This window comes from Pavona decussata, unplaced genomic scaffold (assembly GCF_977016875.1).
Source record: "Pavona decussata unplaced genomic scaffold, jaPavDecu1.1 SCAFFOLD_396, whole genome shotgun sequence".
In the NCBI taxonomy this organism is placed as follows: Eukaryota; Metazoa; Cnidaria; class Anthozoa; order Scleractinia; family Agariciidae; genus Pavona; species Pavona decussata.
In genome coordinates this window covers 252427-272139 of record NW_028145767.1, presented here as the reverse complement: position 1 = coordinate 272139, position 19713 = coordinate 252427, and the positions used below count along the sequence as shown (strand labels likewise).

General features: G+C 38.8%; 1 protein-coding gene across 4 annotated transcripts in view; it reads left to right on the top strand.

The window, feature by feature from the left end:
* Positions 1-234: 234 nt before the first annotated feature.
* The window catches only part of LOC146451119 (uncharacterized), a 140852-nt gene continuing 121373 nt past the window's right edge, over positions 235-19713 (top strand). For 3 of the 4 annotated variants that reach the window (XM_085099535.1, XM_085099536.1, XM_085099539.1), the window contains exons 1-4: positions 235-589; positions 6484-6584; positions 7914-9324; positions 12501-12616. In XM_085099535.1, coding sequence (XP_084955661.1) covers positions 340-589; positions 6484-6584; positions 7914-9324; positions 12501-12616 — 1878 coding nt within the window. In that variant the 5' untranslated portion in view covers positions 235-339. The remainder of the gene's footprint in view (positions 590-6483; positions 6585-7913; positions 9325-12500; positions 12617-19713) is intronic. The other variant, XM_085099538.1, reaches the window with a different exon arrangement.

Here is a 19713-nt window from a genome sequence, read left to right as displayed (position 1 = left end):
TTATCTATTTCTTTTTCTCGCTATCAGTTAGTCGTTCCAGTTACGTACTGAGAAGAAAAATATGTTTGTAAGCTTTCGTAAATGTTCCCGGCCCCAAAAACCCGACCCGATTTCAGACCGTAATTGTCAAAATCTATACCCGTTTTCAGACCAAAACGGCTCAAAAACCATACCCTTTGGGGCGGCACATACCTATATACATTATATAGGGGAGTACCCCCCCCCGGGACTCTTAACAACCGAGGATTCCCGGAAAAGGTCACGTCATTTCCTCTTGTAATTTCGTCTCCTGGGAGAACCAGTTAATGGCATCTCATTTCACATCAGGCTTGCACTACTATGGCTGGCAAAGGCTGTGACACCGAAAGAATTGCGGCTGGTTCAGTGGTTCTTCGAACATTCGATGAGATTTGTGACATCAACCCGACAAGTTTTTCCCGAAGTATACATGTAACGGGCTTCCAAGCGTCAACAACACCCGAAGATCTAATTATTCATTTCCACCGTAGGAAGAATGGCGGTGGTGATATCGAAAGCATTGCAGTCAGTGAAAGAGGAATCGCAGTTATAACTTTCGATAAACCTGAAGGTGAGATAGGTTATTATGTTCAGTTTCTGGCAAATTGACGCAGATGTTATAAAACGTGGCTTTCATTGTAGGAAATGACGGCCTAAATGTTGATTTAAATATTTAATTTCAACGGGCCTCGCAGATCGTTTTTCGGTTTCGCTTTCGAAACGTGATGAACGCTTTCGTTGTTACAGACTTTGTTAACCAATATACATATTAAGGTTACATCTACAAAAACAATTAATGCACTATTTAATGTCATGCAGTGGATATCAAGGCTATGAAGTCTGAGCTTTCAGCACGTTGTTAACAGCGGTCTGAGCACACATAAATAATAACACAGTTTTCAAGCATCAGACCAAGTGGATGAAATCCATGAACGAAGATTTGTGTGATTTTATCGATTGCCATCGATTTCCAATAACAGTCGATAGCTTTATTGGTGTCGATTGGTTGCACATTTTTCGTGCTTCAAATTGTTCAAACTAGCTAACGAGTACAGACCAAATATCACATCTTTTATACCTGCCAACTTTTTATGAGTCAAACGCGTGAGATTTTTGTCTCGTCATGACCGGGATTTCCGAAAACGTCCGAGCCCCCTTTGAAGATTTCCGACGATTTTCCGAATACTTCCGAACGTTACCGAAAATTCCGACTATATTCCGGCGACCTTTGAACACTTACGATTCGAACGGATGGTAGACATTTGAAAGCTTTTGTGATTGTTATAAGGAGCAAAGATATAATACATAACAAATCTGAGATAAAATGAATTTTTTTAGAAAAACTCGTCCGGATTTGTGATTCAGTCGTGAGAAATTGCCCTTGATGCGTGAGATCGCTGTCTTTAGTCAGCAAGCGTGAGACTCACGCATAATGCATGAGAGTTGGCAGGTATAATCATGCACGTATAAATTGTCTATTGATTCAACGGCTCTGCGAAGAATGCGAGTTGTAGAGTTGCGAGTTGCAGTTGCGAGTTGCGAGTTACAAACAGACAAAATAAAGATATTTCTAATCCTAGTCAAGGCAAGATAATAAGTGAGGGATCGCAAAGAATTCAAAAAGAACATTTCGGGAAAAATAAACAATAACCCCTGGGTGGGCACTCTTTTAATATCTGCCTAGCTACACCCGGAGGGTTACATGTTTGGGTAAAACAAAGTGTTAGTGACCTATGCCATTGCTTTATAAAGCTCAGACAATGGTAAAAAATGGAAGAATCCGGAGGCAAAGTTGCAATATTTTGTAAAAAATAAAATGGCTCTTTCATCAGTGTTACAGATAGAGAGGGTCAGAGAAAAGAGACTTGCTGTGTATTATTGGCCCTTTTAGGCACTGCCTGCCTTTGTCTAAGAAAAACCGTCTTCTTCCTGGCCAGGCCTCAATGCTATATCGATGATTTGGCACTGCATTTCTCGGGCGAGACATGCTTGAATCTCGTTCCTACGCTTGTCATTCCAACACAGTAAAAATGTGTTGGTAGACTTAGCTAATTACTCGGACCGTAAGGCGGACCGAGTTAAGGTTTCGGTAGCATTATCAAATTCTTTTTACGCAAGATGCCCTAAAGGGGCATACCGTGTCTAACAAGATGCCTGCTATACTGGCATTACGCGGGATGCTGGGGCTGATTCATTTATTCCAACTGTATGCTTGGCTTCGCCGATTGATAAAACTATCCTTGCTAATGGAATAGTTTGAGTCACGACGATCGCGTTACGTTGTTTCCCTTGTGTTACGCGACTCAGACTATCATCGGAAATTTGTGAAATTCCATTACGATAACGTAAGCTTCTCAATGACCTCTTTTCAGTCTCGCGTCGTGATCTAAGACTGTCAAACAAACCACGATTCCTTCGCCAGGAACTCACCAATTTCCACCGTTTTAAATGTCGAGTGCGTTTTAGAAGTTATTCTTTCGATTTACCGCTTCAAAATGTTTAGTTTTCCGTTTGAAAACGGCACACTTGAGTCCACAACATGTTAACAATATAGCAACACAAATTTAATCTAAGATTAATGAATAAATCAAATGATGCTTTGACGTCACACAAGTTGGGGTGAGTAGGTCCCTTCCCTCGCTATAGATGCGACAAGAATGGATTTTGATTGGCCTGCTTTTGTTGAAGACAATCAGAACAATACATCCCTAGTAAGAGAGGGCAGAGTTTAATGAATAAATTAATGTACCGATTTGTGGCTACCATGAAGAACAAGATGCCTGCTATACTGGCATTACGCGTGATGCTGGATCTGATTCATTTATTCCAACTGTATGCTTCGCCGATTGATAAAACTATCCTTGCTAATGGAATAGTTTGAGTCACGACGATCGCGTTACGTTGTTTCCCTTGTGTTACGCGACTCAGACTATCATCGGAAATTTGTGAAATTCCATTACGATAACGTAAGCTTCTCAATGACCTCTTTTCAGTCTCGCGTCGTGGTCTAAGACTGTCAAACAAAGCACGATTCCTTCGCCAAGAACTCACCAATTTCCACCGTTTTAAATGTCGGGTGCTTCTTAGAAGTTATTCTTTCGATTCACTGCTTCAAAATGGTGAAATTTCCGTTTGAAAACGGCACACTTGAGTCCACAACATGTTAACAATATGGCGCGACAATTTAATCCGTTTTTAGTAAATATATCAAATGATGCGTTGACGTCACACAGTTAGGGGTGAGTGGGTCTCCTCCCTCGCGATATAAGCGACAAGAATGGATTTTGATTGGCCTGCTGTTGTTGAAGACAATCAGAACAATACATCCCGAGTAGGAGAGGGGAGAGTTTAATGAATAAATTAATATACCGATTTGTAGCTACGACGAAGAAAAAAAAAGAAATCGACCCGTTTTTAGACACGGTGTGCCCCTTCAAGGCATCCCGCGTAAAAAGAAATCGACCCGTTTTTAGACACGGTATGCCTCTCAGGGCATCCCGCGTAAAAACGGGTCGATTTCTTTTTTTTCTTCGTCCTAGCCACAAATCGGTAACTTAATTTATTCATTAAACTCACCCCTCTCCTACTCGGGATGTATTGTTCTGATTGTCTTCAACAGAAGCAGGCCAATCAAAATCCATTATTGTCGCGTATATCGCGAGAGAGGGGACCCACTCACCCCTACTTTTGTGACGTCAAAGCATAATTTGATTTATTCATTAATCTTGGATTAAATTGGTGGCCCCATATTGTTGACATGTTGTGGACTCAAGTGTGCCGTTTTCAAACGGAAATTTCATCATTTTGAAACGGTAAATCGAAAGAATAACCTCTAAGAAGCACTCGACATTTAAAACGGTGGAAATTGGAGAGTTCCTGGCGAAGGAACCGTGCTTTGTTTGACAGTCCCGAGCCACAATGGTAGACAGAAAAGAGGTCATTGAGAAGCTTACGTTATCGTAATGGAATTTCCAAAATTTCCGGTTAGATCCTCAGTACCGTAACACAAGGGAAACAATGTAACGCGATCTTCGTGACTCAAAATATTCTATTAGCAATGATAGTTTTATCAATCGGCGACGCATACAGTTGAAATAAATGAATCAGCCCCAGCATCTCGCGTATATGCCAGTATAGGCATCTTGTTTCTTTTTGGGGTCGCGATGGGCCGAGAGATAAGACTTCGGGCCACGAGTTATTGTTCTCGGTCTCGTTTTTTGTACTCGGCTGGTACGAGTTACGTTTTCTGTCGTGTTATCAAATTCTTTAAATTCTCGGTCGCTTCTTTGTTTTCGGTCCGAGAGGAGTGTTTTCAACATGCGAGCCAGACGTGCGAGACATGAACAAAACATGCGAGGCATGCGAGGCATGAACAACCCCAACATAAACTGCTAACCGGGGAGCTATTTAAGCTAACGTAAGTGCTATTTAGGCTAACTGGAGTGCTCTTTAAGCTAACCGGAGTGTTTTTTAGGCTAACCTGAGTGCCTCAAGGTTAGTTTTGTTGAACCGAAAATTTGGCAACTAAATTAGTCTATGACCTCGCGGGCCATGATAGATAAAGATGTCTCACGTTTACTATAGCAAAACAATCAATGTAGAAACGGTTTCTGTCTTCAAATGAAAGGTGAATAACAAATGCTTTTCCCTGAATTTCATTTAAAAATATAACAGCAAACATTCAAAAACGTACAAGGATATAAACGTGCGCGTGATGCGTAACGTTACTCTAGATCCCGGAGGGGGGGGGGGGGGTACTCAACAGATGCTTGGGTAGGGAGGTACGGCCCGGGCCTTCAAACCCTGACACTGTTTAATACACAATTCTCCGATTTTCCTATCCCGTTTAAGACAGAATTCAAAATTTTCAGGCCCTTTCTAAGACATTTAAGCCAAAATCACACCCTGTTTAAGACCAGGGGGGAAATAAGAATACACTAGTTTCTTACTGTATTTTAATGCATTGGCAATCACAATCTGTTTAAGCCATTAGGTCATGTAGGGATACCCTGTTTAAGACAGAAAGTGATGAAATAGATACCCCGTTCAAGACAAAACACCCTATCGGGCCGCACGTCCCCGTTAAGGTCACACAACGGAGTACCTGCCCGGGTCTAGATCATACCGAAAATTACGATCCGTCATTGACACGGCGTCACATACATATTAGGACCGTACAAATGGTTTCTGTCTCTAAACGAAAGGTGAAAACGTAAGGATTAAAGCCCGGGGATTATAGAAAGCATTCGTATGATAAATGTCGTTTTCCCCTGTATTTCATTCTGACTGCAGGAAATACAATTCTATCTGGTGGTTACTTATTGCCTCACTATATCTCTGTATCTATCTATTTGGTAGCCTGCGAGCAAGCTCTCTTGGGGGTGGGGGGCGGGAGGGGGAAAGAGGATCCACCCCCAAGAGAGCTTGCTCGCAGGTTATCTATTTGGGGGAATTGGCGATGCTGGAGGTTATCACTGTTAAAAGATTGTAGGCTTTACGCACCACACAGTCAAATATGGCCCGAGTATAAGCTGGAAACAGCTTCTTGTTAAACTTATTTGGCATCTTATCTTAATTTTAATTTGGAGGATTTCGTCAATAACTGAAATGAGATCCTTCATCGCCATCACAAAATAACACAGACTTTGGTGGTACTCCTATATCTAAATGTGATGGATAAAATGCTTGTTTGAAGTTTCCAAAAGAACCCCTGGAAGTACGAGAACCCAAATTTGTGGCCTTGTGGGTTTTACTAAATTTACCCGCAAGAGGTGCCAAAAGAAAACTAGTCGGATTCGTCCAATGTTATAACTTATCTGAGATTTATAAACCAGTGGCATCGATCCCTAGCACTTCCTTTGCTCAGAAAGGTTATTCTCTGGTTGTAACTTTTGTTTATATTAAAACTGAACTCAACAAAAGATTTAAGTACCCTTTTCTCTGAAAAGTCCGTTTTTACGTCTTTGCGATCCCTAACTTTTATATAACGTTATCTTCACTAGAAATTTTCATTTTCTAGTTTTGGCAACTCGCAACTGGAACTCGCAACTCCACAACTCGCAAATTACCCAGTCCCTAAAATAAGTCATAGTTAATAAAAGGCAATGATTATGAAGCCTGGCAAACTTCTTTGTTATATGTATGATTTTGTTAGCATTTTTGGCCTTGACCGTGCACAGACACGCAGACCACAATACATTTTAAAAGCGTTGGAGCAACTGACCAATAGAAACGTTCCTGGTAAGATATTTAACTGTAGTTTAAACATTAAAACAACAAAGGATTGTGCAGTGTTGCGGCCCTTTCAACATAAATTGCAGCGCGATTGTTTTCGTGGCAAAGTTTCATAACCAGTCCCTCAATTAATTATGATCAAGTACTGTTTGTTTCAACATCCATCAGGCCTCTGGTCAGCAATATCTTTGCATCTCACTGCAATTATTATCTTTTCTTGTCTTGTTCTAGTCGCTACAACAGTTCTGCAGAAAAAACAGGTCTTTGGTGAAGATACTTTGACTGTAAAACCATATTTGCAGAGCGTACCCGAGAATGATCAACACCCTGAGGTATCTTTGCCTTCTTATATGGAAGACCTGAGATAGCAAGGACTGGAACCAGATTTCAGAACCCAGTGGTTTTCGCGAAAACATGGGTTTGGTGGGGGTGCCCATTCTCGCGGGCTCACAAACCTCGGTTCCAGCTAATGCTTATTTAAGTCATTTAAGGATTTTCTTATAACAGTTAACAGATGTTTCAAAGCATACCGAGCTCTGGGTTAAGGGGTGGGGAAGGGGCGGAGGGAAGGGGGGGGGGGGGGGTTGGGTGGTAGGGTACTCCATCACTCCCAAATACCTTGTATGTGCCCAAACTTTGAAATTTTTTACCCAGACATGTACCTCGGTTGCCTCTTTGAATACCGGCTACAGGTCTGACTTTGTGTATTTTATAGTCCTAAAGGGAAACGGCTGAAAACGTGGTGGCGAAGGAGGGGAAAAACTAAATTTCAACGACCCATATGTCTTTTCGATGAACTAAAAAGCTGCACCACATCTTTGTGATAAACCGACGTCATTTTTGGTAAATCTCCTAGCATCAGTGTTTAACTTCTCCTTTCCTTCTCATCAGTTTCACCAAGGAAACGAAATGAAAATCAAAATAGGAAAAAAAGTTTTAATTCCGTCTCAGTGTGGAGTGCTAAACACAATCGTTTGGAACTCAGGAATAGCCGCATAACTAAGGCATACGTGTAAAGATAGCTATGCAGAGAAACCTAAATATCATTTCAGTACTTTTAAAGTTATTGCCAAGAGCAAATGCACAACATAATAGTAATCGACGACTCATAATTTTTCAGATAGCTCGTAACCCTTCAGGACGTCTCATTTCGTTGGACCTATTGTCTGGCTAGGGTCCATTGTTTCTGTTGTTCATTAATTTTTCAGCCAGTCGTGCGATCCGTTCTTAGAGCTGCATGGTGGTTCCAACTTTTCGCTACGCCCATGATCCATAATCCACGTTACCTACCCACTAGCCCTGACCCACGATATTTAACTATACTCATTCTTTGTACTACTTTTAACCAGAGAGGTGATATCAGATATACTGAAGTCCATATTATGAAACAAATTCTAGTTTCATATGGACTTCAGGTGTACATGGTAATCTTATTTTGACGTTAAAAGCGGCTTGTTACCTCTCATTGCCAAATTCGTTTAACTTTCAGAATGTATGAACACGTAACCTAGTGAGGATTGTGTTATTTCCATGTATCACAAAGCTCATTACCTGGCCAGTTATGTTTCCACTCTTTGTTTCGCTGGTAGAAATAGGCCAAGATTAAGGTAAACCGTAAACATTTGAGAGGAAATCAAATGAATCCATTACCTTTTTTTCAGTTCGTTGAATTGGTATCAGCAGAACTTTGCTTGGAGCTTGTGGAATCCATCTCTCGCGAACAAGCCCAAAATCTATTGAAAGATATCGCTGCCAAAACTGGTGTCAAGTGGATTGAGACACTCGACACATTTGTGATGTTAGGAACCTTCAAACAAGTGAAGGAGTCTCGCGCCTTCTTACAGCAGGGTATACATCAATCCAATGGCGTAATGGTAGTCGATAAAGTCATGGGGGAAGCAATGCCATCTCAGCGTCGAGAAGAAAGTGGATCCCAGCTCGATTGCGAGGCTGAAAAGGACTGGGAGGGTAACCACGATAGCTTTATATTGGAAGCCGCAATTGAAGCAATTCGCCCTGAAGAAAAAATCAAAGAAACACGCAGTGATCACACGCCCTCTTTCTCGTCCGATATTCCTGAAATTCAGAGCTTTGAGATTGAACCGAAGATTGTGAAAGCGTTTTTCAAATCGCAAAAAAACAAACTTGATGACGTCGAAGCCAAGTACAAAGTAAAAATACCCAGAAAACCTGAAGGAACAAAAATCAGCTTGAAGCCAGGAGAGGGATGCAGTGCTGATGAATATGAGGAGGCGTGCATTTGCCTTATCAATCTGTACCTAAAAATGTACCAGCAAGTAAAAATGGAGCGTTTTTGGCTTAAAAGCGAGAAGTTTTTCGTCCGTTCTCGTAAAGCAATCTCTGATGCTGAAAGAAAATTTCCAATATCTATAGAAATGAGTAGGGATCGAAAGCACTGGGATATGTACGGTGAAGCAAGCCACATCGAGGAGGCCCTAAAATTCCTGAAGCAGGAAGGAGTGGAAATAAAGAGGGAAACAGAAATGGTCGTGGATATTCCCGAAATTCACAGCTTTGAGATTGATCCCAAGATTGTGAAAGCGTTTTTTAAATCGCACAAACACAGACTTGATGACATCGAAGCCAAACACAAGGTTGAAATACCCAGAAAACCTGAAGGAACAAAAATGAGCTTGAAGCCAGGAGAGGGATGCAGTGCTGATGAATATGAGACGGCGGGCATTTGCTTTATCAATCTGTACCAAAAAATGTACCAGCTAGTAAAAATGGAGCGTTTTTCGCTTAAAAGCGAGAAGTTTGTCGTCCGTCCTCGTAAAGCAATCTCTGAGGCTGAAAGAAAATTTCCAATATGGATAGAACTGAGTAAGGATCGAAAGCACTGGGAGATGTACGGTGAAGCAAGCCACATCAAGCATGCCCTAAAATTCCTGAAGCAGGAAGGAGTGGAATTAAAGAGGGAAACAGAAATGGCCGTGGATGAGGATGGGAGGCGCAATAAAACAAAAGACTATGAAGAGAATATGGACGTGGATTCACCAGAGTACCACAGAGATGCCATATCTCCTGGCAACCAGCTATTGACCCACTTCGGTTAGTGTATACCCTTTCCAAGAGAAATGAGGGCATGGAGTATTCCATCTTTCCAATTCCAGTGCGTTTTGTTTTCTCGTTCACTTGTTCGGTATTTTGTATTTAATTTTAGTCCATAATTATTTATTTAAAGCTCAAAATTAATCGCTGGTCTCACAACTTTGTAATACAGGCCGTATCACGACGTTTCAACTGCAGGTCTTCATCGGGCGACAATGTCGACCTGCACTGTATCAATGTAAGTAGCATCGTCCTTGACGTTCATTGATGCATTTCGATCCTCGCTTTGGTTGTGAGTTGTTTGTGATTGAAGGGTTTCCATCCTTCTTGTTGCGACTATGGGCTGTCCCATGGGAATCCGCTGTGGTTACGATCGGCTGTTGTGCTGTTTGATGGTGGGCATCCATGCTTCCGGAATTTCAATTTCATTATTCCTATTGACATCGTTACGGTGAAGTCTTACATAAATTGCCTCTTAAACCCTGCTGGCGTATAAATGTCGTTCGCGGTCAATACTTAACCTTGTTCCAGTGCGTTTGTCTTATTGTTGTAAGCATGGGCGTGGAGCCTCTGATACCTCTTTTATTTATGGCAGAAGCGCGGTAGATTTTATTTAAGACGCAGGTTTTTTCTGTTTGTTTCTTGGTTTTAGTGATGCTGTCCCTAAAATGAATACGAATATGCGTTAGAAAGAACCCATGATAAGTCCCTGGGGTTCTGGCAGGTGATGCAACGAAATCCCCCAATCATTATATATATATTGATACACCGGCAGAAGACACCATCGCCGATGAAAACCAGTACTATTATAGTGTTTTAAACATCGATCTTGAACATTAAGAAACATTGTGTTACACTCACCTGTGGTGCACAATTGTGAGACAAGTGCAAACTGTTTCTAAATTCTAAAAAAAATACCTAAGCCTCTACAAACAAATGTAGGCTTTCATGTTAAATGGACCTTTGTTTACTGAAATTGATCTGAAAAATTATTAAATAAGATATGCAATGCCAGGCCAACAGATGTCCAGCTTCAATCTTATTAATTATTCATTTCATTTGTGACAAATTGTCAAAAAATTCGTCTTATAATAATAATAATAATAATAATAATAATAATAATAATAATAATAATAATAATAATAATAATAAGTAATAAGTTTACAGAGATTCTGTATTCATACCATATCAAGAACATATCATGGACTTTTGAAATGATGACTACATTTGTAAGGAACTCACATTCATGATTTTTAGAGATTATTAGTCACTAAGTTAATAATAATAATGACAATCTTTAATGAGGAAACTTTTTCACTAAAAAGTGGTTTAAAAAAAGGACCTCAAAAATTAAAAATTAAACATTTACAATGAATAAAAATGCTAAAAGATGCTACTAAAAACTAATGTATCTTATGTGTAATACAAAACTTAAATCAATGAATTAAAAATCTGACCCTTCAAAATATTTACATTTTCAGAGGCTCGTATAGTTTTGTCCAGCGAGTTAAAATCACTTACAGCATGATAGCCAGTTCTTTGTTTACCCCAGTTACTTTTAATGGATGGAATTTTGAGGTTTGCTTTATTTCTTGTGTTGTAACTATGCTGTTCTTGCTGAGTAACTAATGTTAATTCGTGATGCGTGAGACCATTAAGACATTTATATACATGAACGCATCGGCGCTGGAAGCGCCTATTTTCTAGTGTTAACGCATCAGACGCAGAGGAATACAGTGGTCGATCTAATATTATTTTAGCCGCCCTATTTTGAAGCACTTGCAAACTAGACATTAAAGTGACATTATGTTTGTTTGTTGTATTTATTTATTTAGCTTTTATTATATATATTAGTACAAAGACTAGAGAGATTCGCTATTTCTACACGTAGTTTAACGCCCCAGTCTATACATAATAATAATAATAATAATAATACTAATAATAATAATAATAATAATAATAATAATAATAATAATAATAATAATAATAATAATGGATAACAACTCAAGACATTCTCAGTTTACATTGCATTATCCAGCCTAAAAATACAATGCTTATAATAATACAACGCGATATTCTTCTTCTCTACTCTTCTGCTCTATTTCCTACTTCATTTCACACTTTCAATAGTTTAAAAAGCGTGGAAAAGTTAATAAAAAATAGATAAATAAAGACTATCTAGAAATAATCCAGACTGACAGAAAAGTCACTACTTAAATTCTGGCTTGCGCACTTTCGGATGTAATGTCAATGTCAGACATATTGGCTACTCTTCTCTTTCTCCTGGTTCCTCTGAGACACAGCAAGGCTGATCGTAGAATGGCAAAGGAATAATAATAATAATAATAATAATAATAATAATAATAATAATAATAATAATAATGATGATGATGATGATGATGATGATGATGATGATGATGATGATAATAATAATAATAAATCTTTTTTAACATATTCCAAGCTCCATGATGTATTTACAAGTTAAAAAATCTAATTTTAAAATATTCAATTCGCAGAAAATTTGCCAAATTGTTTGACGCATTAGAAAAGTAATCAATGCCAGAAAATCAGCCAGCAAAAATGCAGAGTATGTGTTTGCCTGAAAATGGTTAACGTGTGACAACATCTCGTTCCTTCCAAAATCAGTGGACACACGCTTGGCCAGCATTTAGGCGGCAGTCATAATAATAATAATAATGATAATGATAATGATAATAATAATAATGACTTTAGCGCTGTATCACTAAATGAGGACACTAAAAACTACTGAAATAAAGATGCAAACTAAAAATAACAAAATCCCAACTGGTGTTTACTCTAGCTTTTTATCGTAACTTTATTTATTTGTTGTTTTTTGGTAATTTAAATCATACCGGCGTATTTCCCATGCCTTGCAGGAATAGAAGTTGTCTTAAACTGAGAAATATTTGCCAAGAGTTATGGCTATCATTTGGCGAGTCTAAAAAACCTCTCCTCAGGTGTGCGAGTCAACCGGGTAGTTTTCTGATTCAGTGGCATGTTTGTTTTTCTTTTTTTGTTAGAAAACTGTTCCCCCATGTCGTGTACAGCGTTTCCCCGTGAAGATAGAAGTTTTTCCTTCTTGAAGTAGCGTACCTAGGCGTGCGAGTTTAACCGGGTAGTTTTCTGACTCAGTGTTGTTTTTCTTTTCTTGTTAGAAAGCTGTATACATCAATCCAATGGCGTAGTTGTAGTCGATAAAGTAAAGGGGGAGGCGATGCGATCTCTGCGTCAAGAAGAAAGTGAATCCCTGCTCGATGACGAGGCTGAAAAGGTAGGGGAGGATAACCACGAGAGCTCCATATTTGAAAGGACACACGTTTACCGCAGTATGACTAATTAAGGCATACATTTAAAGTTAGCCATTTACAGAATCGAAGCTATCATTTCAATACGTTTTGACCCTTTCACTGCTAAAGGCGACTAATCTCGCCGTGTTAGAGGCTACCGCTTTCAAGGTTGGCCACGTTCTCAAATCCAGAAATCTGGTTATTATGGTCTACTAATAGTGTCAATCAGTATGTGTTTTAGGCTTTAAGAGCCAATAAACTGAGTATATCCTCCATTTGCCGTTCCATATCAACATTTTTTTTTCAAGCAAAACCAACAATTCCCGTTCTCTGCGGCATCGAGTAAAGCTCAAAAACACACATTTTCTAGTTGCTTCCAAATTTTTAATTCAAAATCTCATTTTAAAACCAAAATTCCTTCATGACAGCAAACCTTAATCTCACGACTAAGCATTTATCTCCAAGGTTCCCTCTCACGCGTACAGCTGTTCGAACATCAGCCATTTGATTCGAGCCACTTCTCAAAGCCCGTGATTTCCCCTTTGCCGCCCGAGTTGCATTCTGGCTAATTTCGATACAACGGCGAAATCGAAGTCCGGCCATCTTAATTCTGTAGTTTTTTTTATACAAATGTCGTAGTAATAAAATGAGCGTTCTGAGGAATGGACACAGGGACACAGTGAGGTCACAATAGCCCCGGGATTAACGTCATCAAAATTGATGACATCATAATCTTAAAATAGAATTAGAGTTCTGTGGAAGGGACACAGGGGCACAGTGACGTCACAATAACCCTGGGATTAACATCAAAACTGATGACATCATAATCTAAAAATAAAATTAGAGTTCTGAGGAAGGGACACAGTGACGTCACAATAGCTCAGGGATTAACCTCATGGTGACATCATAGTTAAAAATAGATTAAAATGATGTAATAGAATTATTTTAACCGCAGCGATCTACAGATTTTTTATTATAAAAGAGTTTAAATTTTAGCCTCAAATCTGGTTTCGCAGGTATCGCCTACCAGCAAGAACTAACATTGTTCCCTCGAAAGAAACCAGGATCTACAATTTCTAAGCTAAAGAATCTGCATTCGGAAGTCTATTTAGAAGTTAATTTGGGGAGATTAATAGAAAAAAAAAAAGAAAACAAAACAAAAACTAAAAAACCGGCTCATGTAAGGTGTATTGATTGGTTTTTGATAAAGTGAAATATTGCCTTGTCATTGTTCTATTCGATTTTTTCTATATTTCCACGAAACCTCGGAAATAATGAAAAAAAAAATTGGTTGTGTGTATTTTCCGCCTAATTTCTAAAAACGTTCGTTTTATGGTTGAACTTTGTTGGGCATTAAACAATTAAAACAATCTTTTGTTGTCTTTGTTTATTACAGTGCGCTGTCAACGGTAATGCCGACATCATTATCTAAAAATATAATAATTGCATCATCGGGGTGGAAGGGCTTCAGTGATTCTGTTAAAACAGAAAGAATGTTTAGTGGTACAGTAAAAACCCGCGCGTAAGAACCTACTTTTTTAGAGTTTGGCAAAACAGGTTCTTATATTTTGGGGTACTTACTGGCATTTTAGGCTAAGTAGGTTCTTAATTAGGTTCTTAAGAGCGCCTGTCCGTAAAAATCAAACATATCGCGGCAAGGGTGGAAAATTCGATTTCTTTCATATTTTAATGTCAGATAGGCTAGGATATAACTAAAATCACTGTATAGTTTTTTCGGTGAAATATCCTTTTATTTCAAAGAAAAAGGCAAATAACGAAAATCCGTTAAAATCGTCACTTGAGGCACTATATTATTACACGGGTTTGAGAGCCTCGCGTGCGAGAACAAATCGTTTTACCACTTTTAAAACAATAAAATCTTTTTTTACAATCTTTAAATATCTTTCGGAATGATTTTGGGAAATATTGCGTCGTTCTGTGTATGCGAAATAATTTAATTTCGAAGGCATACAATTCACTGCAGGAAAAGTACTTCGTGAATAAAATTAATTTTCACCGTGTGCGAAACCTTCAAATCGATTAAGCTTCTGGTGGTTGAATGTTAGAAGGATGGTCTATACATTCATGTAAAAATTTCTTTGGGCAAATGATGAAGAGCGACGTGAGAGCTTTTCAAAGTCCGTACAAAATGCAAATATTTGACCCCCCGCGGTAAACTTTCAAGTCGCGGGTCAGACATAATTTTTAGTCCGTGTTCATGCCTTGACCCATATTAGGTTAAAATAAGCACATAGAAAAACATTTCGAAATGTTCTAACCTTATAATATGCTAAAGACAGGTCCAAATGCCATTTTAGCACGATTCTCTGGTCGTTCGTCGCATAAGTTTGAGCCGGCTGTTTGTATTAAACGTCCGATGTAGTCACCACGCAAACTGGTCGAATACAAATCTTTGATCAACTTTCGGTGCATTTCATCAAGACTGCATCTTTTCCGATAGCTAAGTCTTTTGTGAAGTATTGCTTGGTTTACAGTGCACGAAAATATAACATCTGATCGCTGCTAGAATGAGAAAAAGTGTCGGCTTTCAGGATGTTCACTCTATCTTGCATTGCAGGGAGCCGTTTGTTCGTCACGCAATACCACTCATGGCCACTTTAGGGAGGGTGGAGGAGGGTGAAAATGCGAAAATGCTTGATTACTGAACAGGTAACCCTAAGGCAACAACAACAATTAAGATAGTGATACCTTTAGTTACGTTCTTTTTCCTTGCTAAAATCCAGAAAATTTATTCATTCGCGAATTCGTTTGTGCGCGCGGGCGGGCTGGCTTGTTAGGAGTGTTGGATGGGGGGGGGGGGGGGGGGTGGGGGTGGGTGGATATTGCATTTTACGAAAATAGTATCAGTACTTACTGATGGAGATAACTACATCCTTAAGCTAGTTCTTTCAATTTTTTAATACAATAGATCCTAGTATGGAACCAAAAAGCGAAGACAAAAGGTCTTTTTTTTCTTCACGCAGATGACCCCGAATAGCGCATTTCCCGTAAAAATAGTTGATAAATAGCAATGAAAAGAACGCACCCCTGCGAAAAATATTGCCGTTCATTTGTTTTCCTGAGTTAGTGGAATCCTAGGAGGACATTGAATCACCCATTTTTTCATTCTTCCGTAACTAAGTCTGGGTCTGCTGTGGCTTCGGGTGTTCATTCATCTGCGTGTTACTTCGTTAGGTGTGTTGTTTTTCAAATACTATCCAATTTATGATGTCTAAATTAAACAATATTTAATTTGAAGATCTTTCTAAATTTAAAAATAAAATCGCTAAAAGATTTCAGTCGAATTTATGGCTATGGCTATGGCCATTCGGCGTGAGAAAGAATCGCTAAATAGTTACTAAGTAAGCAAATTCTGGTCGTGCTAGTTACTTGGCGCCGTTTGTATGCTTAGAGGGGGGCACAAGTTAATTTTTTGTAAAGTCAAATTTGTTACACTGAAAATGGAGGGTTGTAGTTCTTTTAAGGCCCTTGTTGGTGGTACAACACTACGACTACGCGGTACAAGCCACCAAACGTGTCTGGATACTACCTGAAGGAAATTATGGTGTTACGTAACGCGAGTGGACCACAACATCATCCGTCCCGAGAGCACCCCTCCTGTCAGAAGCCCCACCCCACGCCAGCACCACATAAACACCGGAAGGATCGGAACATTTTTTTTTGTTTTTGTGAGGGATGGGGGAGACGGTGTGGGGTGCTTATTTGTTTTTAAAATTAGATAAATGGAGGAGCGGAGAGCGTATCAAATTTGAGGCCGAAACCATCATGTGGCATGATGATTGGTTTATGAATTAGGCAAGGAAAGTGAAGGTATAACTGTAACTCGAAGGGAGATAGGTTATTACAGGCTGGTTTTATACCAATCTCCTCCCACGCCCTTCCTCACCCCACCCCTCCTCTGGTTCGTAAGTAATACGGCATTAACTAGGCCCTAAGTGTCGCCCATCAGGTTGGAAACAGAGCACTCTTTCACATTTCAGACTGCATTCATTAGTCAATAGATAGGAGCCGATTCTGCTCCTCGCTTTAGTTACGTCAACAGACCGCCATAACCTGTTACTAGCCCTATCAGCACGCATGCCTGCCCTACCTGCAGCGATCAGAGTTATGTCCAGTCTATTAACCTACCACTTACAAGCTGTTATAGCCTTGCCCAAGCTGTTTAGTTGAGGTAATTTTTTTTTTCAAGTTTTGGTGAACGGACTAGCATAACTAAGAGGAGTAAGAAAAATAAAGGCCCGAAAAGTTGTTATCAGTCTAACACTGTCTAAGAATAGTGCTTGCCTGCAACCAGTGATAAATTAATATTGGGGCTTACCAAAGATGAAGCAAGCAAGGAAAGACGAAATTCCTTAAATAAATCGTTTTTTTTTTTTAATTTTGCAGTTTTGTGTTTCAAACCTAGAGTATGTACTAGTTCCAAGACTAGTACCGAGTGCAGCTTTCAAGCATTTTAGTCCTCGCCCATGCCCATGGCATACTCGTTTGACAAACAGATGCCTGCAATGAGGGATATTTTTGGTTTCATACTAGGATCTATTGCATTTAAAGATGGAAAGAACTAGCTAAAGCTGTGTAGTGATCTTCATGATACTGTTTAGTCAAATCTTATCCCCCCGCAATGGCAACGCTCTCAACAACCATGCCTGCTCGCGCAAATGAGTTTGCGAATACATAAATTATCTGGATTTTAGCAAGGGAAAAATAACATAACGAAAGGTATCACTTTTTAAATTGCTGTTGTTGTTGTTGTTGCCTTGTGCATGTTCATGTTCAGTTATCGAGCATTTCGCATTTTCACCCTCCTCCACCCCCCAAAAATATCCAGGACATTGTATTGCGTGACGAGCAAACAACTCCCGGCAATGCAAGATAGATAAAGATAGACTGAAAGCGCCGACATTTTTTGTCATTCTAGCAGCGATCAGATGCAATGTTTTCGTGCACTGTAAACCAAGCAATACTCACAAATGACTTAGCCGTCGAAGAAGATGCAGTCTTGATGAAATGCACCGAAAGTTGATCAAAGATTTGTATTCGACCAGTTTGCGTGGTGACTACATCGGACGCTTAATACAAACAGCCGGCTCAAACTTATGGGACGAACGACCAGAGAATCGTGCTAAAATGGCATTTGGACCTGTCTTTAGCATATTATAAGGTTAGAACATTTCGAAATGTTTTTCTATGTGCTTATTTTAACCTAATATGGGTCAAGACATGAACAAGGACTAAAAATTATGTCTGACCCGCGACTTGAAAGTTTACCGCGGGGGGTCAAATATTTGCATTTTGTACGGACTTTGAAAAGCTCTCACGTCGCTCTTCATCATTTGCCCAAAGAAATTTTTACATGAATGTATAGACCATCCTTCTAACATTCAACCACCAGAAGCTTAATCGATTTGAAGGTTTCGCACACGGTGAAAATTAATTTTATTTACGAAGTACTTTTACTGCAGTGAATTGTATGCCTTCGAAATTAAATTATTTCGCATACACAGAACGACGCAATATTTCCCAAAATCATTCCGAAAGATATTTAAAGATTGTAAAAAAAGATTTTATTGTTTTAAAAGTGGTAAAACGATTTGTTCTCGCACGCGAGGCTCTCAAACCCGTGTAATAATTTAGCGCCTCAAGTGACGATTTTAACGGATTTTCGTTATTTGCATTTTTCTTTGAAATAAAAGGATATTTCACCGAAAAAACTATACAGTGATTTTAGTTATATCCTAGCCTATCTGACATTAAAATATGAAAGAAATCGAATTTTCCACCCTTGCCACGAAATTTAGAATTTGTCTGATTTTTACAGACAGGCGCTCTTAATTTTTACGGAGTAGAAAATACTGTAGTATAATATATGGTTTGTTCTTCATTATAAACTGTGACAGTATTTTATAGAATAAATGCTTATAATCAAGAACAAAAAAATAAAACCAGTTTGAGATTGAGATTCCAGTGGACTATAGACTGACAGGAAATTCAAACTACTTGGAGAAACTAGTAACAAGTCTAAAGAAAGGGGGACCAACTTGTCATCTTGATATTTCAAATATCAGAAAATGCCAGATCTAAACTTGCAACAAGAAATGGCTTTGTGTCTTCTGTACTGGTTCATATAAAAATGAGCCGCAAGATGATACAGGCATGGAACACTTAAACCAAGACCAAAATTACATACAAATGATGCATTCTTTTAATTCTAGCCGAATTGTTTTATAACAACAGTTCACATTTAACATACATTGTGCATTTTTAGTTTCACTGTGCAATTTTTTGATCTCTAAAGAAAACCTTTTTGGTAAAATATTATAAATAAAATAGTTTAACCCCGCATATAAGAACCTGTTGGAATTTTTTTGGCTAAACAGGTTCTTATATTTTGGGGTATTAAAGTAGCAAATTTCTGCCAGGAGGTTCTTAATTTTCTAGGTTCTTACACGCGGGTTTTTACTGTATGCTATCTTTTTACACCCGGTCGAGTGGGATCTAACAGTAGATAGAATTATGGAGAGAAATAACTATTTTTCGTAACAAGATTATGTGGTTTTGTTGGTTATCAAAAGATGAGGTTCTTTGAAATATTTCGAAGCAGAGAAGTGACTCCTGTTCTATTTCACGCACCGTTACACAGCCTGATTATGTTAACTCAGTCGAGCTTTGTTGGGGATTAAACAATTAAAACAGTCTTTTGTTGCGTTTGTTTTTTACAGTGCTTCGAGTAAGAATATTCCAGTTCATTAATTTCTTGCTGCTAAATTGTGTATGTTAGTTATGGCACGCTGATAAATTAACACACGTTCACAGAACTCAATGAAAATTCTTTATTTCAAGTGTTCAGCATTTCAAGTACAAAATATAAAAAAGTAACATACACACATATTGATTGAAAACTGTATGTTTTAATTAGAATTTTTCAACTCTAAATATTCAAAGATTCAAATTTCATGTTGTAATCAATAGTCTTCGGTGTCAGAATACTTATAACTTAAATCCTTTCGATTACGCCGAGATCGCCTGAAGGGTCCAAATGTTTTCTGTGCATCATCATCCA